The sequence below is a fragment of the Cupressus sempervirens genome, chromosome 9, assembly GCF_028749045.1.
Source record: "Cupressus sempervirens isolate cs-2001-9-10 chromosome 9, ASM2874904v1, whole genome shotgun sequence".
In the NCBI taxonomy this organism is placed as follows: domain Eukaryota; kingdom Viridiplantae; phylum Streptophyta; class Pinopsida; order Cupressales; family Cupressaceae; genus Cupressus; species Cupressus sempervirens.
Genome location: NC_143126.1, coordinates 456,584,444 through 456,590,443, shown reverse-complemented (window position 1 = coordinate 456,590,443; position 6,000 = coordinate 456,584,444). Strand labels below are relative to the sequence as shown.

Here is a 6,000-nt window from a genome sequence, read left to right as displayed (position 1 = left end):
AGGAGCTTGAACTGTGCTTACTCTATTGTTCATTTATATTGTGTCCATCTAAATTTTCTTAGTCGTTTAAAATTGATACGCCGTATGTCTTCTTAAGACTAGCCAGTCTACTTTGTAGTTTGATCCTGCTTTTTTCATCAATTCTTCAAAAAATAAAAATCTCTGAATAAAATAAATCAAATGCTTCAAAATTAAAGAATAATAAAAATTAAAACAGGTATAAAGTAATGATAATTAGCATAATACTTCTTAATAAGACCCTAATACAAAGTTTTCCCTGTTACAGTTGCAGTTTAATGCACCTAAGATCCAATTAAAAAGTAGATGATCTTCTATTACTAAAGGTGATCGATGGGATCAGAAAAATAGAGCTGGAGTTTAAGCACAAGGAGTGCTTGATAACTTCACATATTTGTATCCCTGAAATGTAAATTTTTCACCTTTTTTCATAATGTATACTCTGAAGCATAACAGCTCCAAGAATTTCATGTTATAGGCACTTATATTCTGCTGACTTCAAATTTTTACAAGACAAATAATAATAAAATGCACTTCACTTCTCTATCCAATCCATTTGTTTGGAATTAAATTGAAATTTTGTAGGAAGTGCACAGAAGGCAATTACCCTCCATAAATAATCTTTACATATTAATTTGTGATGATATTTCCACGGGCTGAAATGAGCCCCTCTCCCAATTTAAAGGGAAATGACAATGAGGAAATTGTAACATATTATTACAAAACTGGGGTAAAGGAATTTTAAAACACGGCCCCTTAAAAAGAAAACTTAACCTAATACTTTTCAACCTATACGGTGTAATATCCTTATAATCCTGATTTAAATTTTCTATAAACAATACCATCAAATATACAAAAATATCATCTGACCACTGCTGGTTCTTCTGCTGTCATTGATTCATTTAACGGTCCATTACTTTCGACATTATTTTGTTGGCCCCAAAGTTGGGCATAACGTCCCCCTTTTGTCAAAAGAATTTCATGAGGTCCTTGTTCAACCACTCTTCCATTTTCCAGAACAATAATCTAATATGCCAAAAAAATCATTTATAATGAGAAGAAAAAATACGGGCATACAAATGCTTGTAGAAAGAAACCACATAAATAATTATCTCAAAAAATTAAATAAGGACGGAGATGATTGTCTCAAAAACATGAATATCACAATGCAACTAACCTCATCACACTGCATAGCAGTGGTAAGACGATGGGCAATAAAGATTGAAGTTCTGTCATTTGCTAGTGATTTGATGGCTGATAATATTTCAGCTTCAGTTGTGCTGTCGAGTGCACTAGTTGCCTCGTCACATAAACTTTGAGCAGCCAAGTAGAAAGAATTAGATTTAGGAGAATAACAATTAAATAATAAACAGTAATATTTTAATTCATTGTAGACTTACTGTTGCAATCCAACACTAGCATCAGCCACCCCACTAATCCAGAAAATGAAAAAGAAAGAGATCTTTAAGAAGATTGTAGTTTTTAACAAAATAACTAATTATTTTTTCCCTTACAAGATAGATGGAGATTTCAAAAATGCCCGTGCCAGAGCTACTCGCTGCTTCTCCCCTCCACTCAACTGCAAACCCATCCATATTCACCCATTTTGTTGTCAATCATACTAGAGACATGTTCAACCCTCCAATATATTCAGTAGCACTCGCATAGTATTTCATATGTTCAGTTCAACGCAAATTTACAAGAAATGTGAATACTCCACATATATCAGGCAATGTCTAAAAAAATCTGAAAGGAAATTCTATTAGTAAGATCTGCCATTAGAAAACAGACACTCTCTCAAATATAGTTGACTAGGTAGAAATGTGTTTAAGTAATTTGGCCTAAAATCTGTGTATTCGCTAGGATTGGATAGCAAAGGTTGGATGCTCCACAAGCAACAAATGTATTGATCTAAGAAGCTGATGCTGCTTTAGAATGACAATAATAGAGAAATTTTGGCAAGATCTGTTTGGGGATTTAGTCTTGATTCTCTTGAACAATAGGATGAAGTGCTGGGCATAGCATGTTTCTGGAAGTACAGAAAATAACCTATAATATAATAGTTGCCACAGAATATCTTTGGAAACACAGAGATGTATGTTAAATAACAAATTTTTCATAACTAGTCAATCTACAATTCCAATAAATATGTATCAATAAGATTGAAATTTAACTGTCAACATTTTCAACTCAAAATAAAAATAAGAAAATTTATACGCTAGATGTTAAACAATCCAAAGCATAGTTTTTCCATACCTTAAGTCCTCTTTCTCCTACTTTAGTTTGATATTGCTCAGGAAATCGTAAAATTGTATCATGTATTGATGCATTGCGAGCAGCATCATATACCTACAAATAGAGCAATATATACATGCACATCGGGTGAATCTTGTAGAAAAACAAATAAAAGATTAAAAAGGTAATTGTAACATTTTGCAAACAAACCTCCTCTTCCGTTGCAGACAATCGACCATAATGTATATTATGGAATATTGTATCATTGAAAAGTACCTATCAGTAAGAAATATATCAGTTAAAACAATTCTAGAAATTCAAATCATCAATCATCCTCAGTAATTGAAGATACCATAGAGACATCAATAAATTATCTGAAACAAGAAAGGTTTAAAGGTATTAACAATTTTATTTTGGATGAAGTAACCACTTAAGGCAGGTATCTCATATTGCTGCAATATTCTTTCATTCTTCTAAATTTTTACCTACCAATAAACATGAAATACAAGGGATATACAACTAGTAAAAATAATAGTGTGTCCCATCTTTCTGTCTATGAAAAGTTAATTGCATGTAATGGGCTAGACAGAGTCAGTGATGAACTAACTTGCATATGAAACACCTAGAGGCTAAGTCACAAGGTTCGAATTCGAATTCGAGTTCACTGAGCGTAAAATTTGGAAGAAATTCAGCAAGGGTAAAAATTCAGAAAAAAAATCGACATTAAATTTCTACTTATATAAATTTATTTATTTTTTAATATAGTTTGGCATTGCTCAATAGTTAAACAAAATGGCTCAATTTTATTTTAGAATAAAATTATATTATTATTTATAATAATATTATATTAAATATAATAAAATTTGGAAGAAGTTTGGAAAGGATAAAAATTTGCTAAAATCCGAACTTCATGGATGAAATTCGGCAAATCTTGTGACTTAGCCTAGAGGTGAGGGCTTAAACAGATACCTGGTTATGAAATTCTGTTAGAGTCTCAGTTCACCAGGCCTGGTCAGATCTGGTTCATAGAAGGCTTATTTCAGATTTTTCAACCAGCAAGATTTAAACAAATTCGTCCAGACTTGTCAAGTCCTATATAAAGTTTTCTGTTTTTTGTTCTCAATTTACTTGACCTCTTGAAACGATTGAATTATTTTGAGCTCGGTAACTATTGCAGGAGGGCTGAAATATCAGTCCAGGAATTCAAAACTGTCCTCTGAAATTTGAACAAATACTTGTCTGCATCATTTGGGCAATGAATTGTGAAGATATTTGAAGTTCTAAAAAGAACAATAAAAGCCATAGTTGCATGGTGACCCATCACTGACCCCTGGGGGCACATCTCAGAGACAGAGACACATCTCAGACTGGAGACTTTGCCAGAGACATCTCCAATTGTAGGAGACTTTCAACTGTGATCTCCCAAAGATTCCCACTCTCTCCCTCAGAAAGATGACCTGCATAAACTCTCTCTCAATTTCTCATTCAACCACTTTCCAATGCAATCTTAAGGCTGCCTTTAGCCATGGACTCCTCAAACCAGATTACAACGGAGAAAGGCATTGAATAATGCAAGGATGTAGCTGAGGGTGTCGCCCCACTGCAAATTTTCTCCCTAAGATTATTGTCCCAGTGAGCTGTCATGCCTGCAGGATATTTCCTTCCAAAATAGTGATGCCCTAACCACCACACCAACCCCTATTTACATTTCTATCCAAAGTAGGCTTAGTGAAATTAAACAACCCAAAATGCATATGGAGCTGCATGCATTGGAGTTGGCCTAAAAAGCATTATAGAAAAACTAAATAATATTACTAAAGCACATCAGCCAGCTAAAGTCAGAGTTGCCAGAAACTCCTTTGTCCCTACTCCGGCATGTGTACCCTACTATCCAATTTGGAAACATTTCTGATACATCCTGAATACACATCAAATATTAGAACCATGTGTTCCCAAAAACACTTGATTTCCCAACCATGCAAAGTATTATGCAATTTGACTGTTTTAAATTTGACATAAATCTTCATAAATTTAATTAAAATAACTTCAATAATTTAATTTTTAAAAATGGTATTAAAAAACTTACACCAAATGAGAAAGACAAATGAAATGTTTTTCTATTTCAGTCAGTCATTTTTTGTGCTGTCTTCCAATGCAATTCTATCATATGTAAAGTTTCTGCAAATTCTGATATAAATCAGACTGAGATAATACCTTTTATTGCTTGCTGAAGATGATCTTCTATAATTCAGACTTGTATGAAGTGTTAACAATAGTATAAACACTATTCTGGAAATGTTTTATCTCTGCAATAATTTGGATAGGGCAGTATTGCTAAAGGAGAAGACTTCTTGTAATTGTGTGTCCTTTATCCACAATAATAACCTAAATAAATATGGCACCAAGGGACATGTCCCTCCCTAGGTCAGCCTCTAATTGATTCCTTGAAATTGGCAGATATTGGAGAGGACTTTAGTTAGTGAACAAACAAACTAAATGATAAAGATTAACCTTTAACAATAATGCCTCTAGGAGACGCCAATCACCACTAGGATAATTACAATTATATATAGGCCTCCATTTCACGCAAGAACAAATCCATACAACCTGTAATCAGACCAGTATGATATATCAGAGTTACGGAATTAACACTCCCTCTTAACTTGATAATCATACTGAGAGATAACATATCTAGCAACATCAATTAAGATGAATAAGCATAGATTGATACTCTATATTTATCTAAATCTTCTAAGCATGTGGTATCATTGAACACGTGATACTATGTCATATTACCATACCTGTGATATGACTTATCACTTATACTAGTGATAACAATATTACATGGAATGCAACATACAAGATAAAATCTGGAGAATGACTAAATTCTTCCTTTATCCAAGTTGTGATTCAAGTACAGGCAATCCTATGTCACAATATGATCCTGAGTTAAGATCTACCAGTTCACAGGATAAAATCCGGAGAGTGATTAAATTCGTCCTTTATCCAAGTTGTGACTCAGGCATAAAAATGTTTATATCACAATGTGATCTTGAACTCATCCAGATCTAACAGTAGTTCTCTATTGTTCAGCACATTATCTAAGAGATCGTCATCTCTCATAATGTCTTTTATACAAGTGTTCATTATTTCAAAGATTGTCACCTCTTAGATAATGAATACAAATGGTGAAGCCCATGATAGTCAATAGCTTGACAATAATAATTTTAATTCAAAGATTATTAATAATTAAAGAATACAAATGTATTACAATTCAACCATACCAAGTCTTTTCCTGAAGTGATCTATCTTCACTCGAGAGAGAGGTTTGGTAAGAATATCTATTATCTGATCTACAGTGCAAATGTATTCTAATTTTATAGTATTCATGTCTACTATATCACTTACATAATGGTAAGGAATTTCAATATGCTTGGACCAGACATGAAAAACTAGATTCACAAAAAGCTTGATGGAACTCTAATTATCACAATGAATAACAGTAGGATTCATGGGATGACCAAATAATCCCACAAGTAACTTTCTAAGCCAAACTGCTTCTCGAGAGGCCATTGTTGCGGCAAAGTATTCAACTTCTGTGGAACTCTATGCTACTGAACCCTACTTTCTGCATATCCAAGATATCAACATTGAGCCTAAACTAAAACAACATCCTGAAGTGTATTTCCTATCACTAACACTTCCAGCCCAATTTGAGTTTGTGTAACAATGTAGGTCCAAGTCAAC

General features: G+C 33.3%; 1 protein-coding gene across 2 annotated transcripts in view; it reads right to left on the bottom strand.

The window, feature by feature from the left end:
* Positions 1 to 411: 411 nt before the first annotated feature.
* LOC149539293 (ABC transporter B family member 25, mitochondrial-like) overlaps positions 412 to 6,000 on the bottom strand; it is a 269,562-nt gene continuing 263,973 nt past the window's right edge. For both annotated transcript variants that reach the window (XM_089800610.1, XM_089800611.1), the window contains 5 exons: positions 2,464 to 2,529; positions 2,275 to 2,367; positions 1,533 to 1,597; positions 1,196 to 1,331; positions 412 to 1,044 (listed from right to left, as the gene is read on the bottom strand). In XM_089800610.1, the coding sequence (XP_089656736.1) occupies positions 880 to 1,044; positions 1,196 to 1,331; positions 1,533 to 1,597; positions 2,275 to 2,367; positions 2,464 to 2,529 (525 nt within the window). In that variant the 3' untranslated portion in view covers positions 412 to 879. The remainder of the gene's footprint in view (positions 1,045 to 1,195; positions 1,332 to 1,532; positions 1,598 to 2,274; positions 2,368 to 2,463; positions 2,530 to 6,000) is intronic.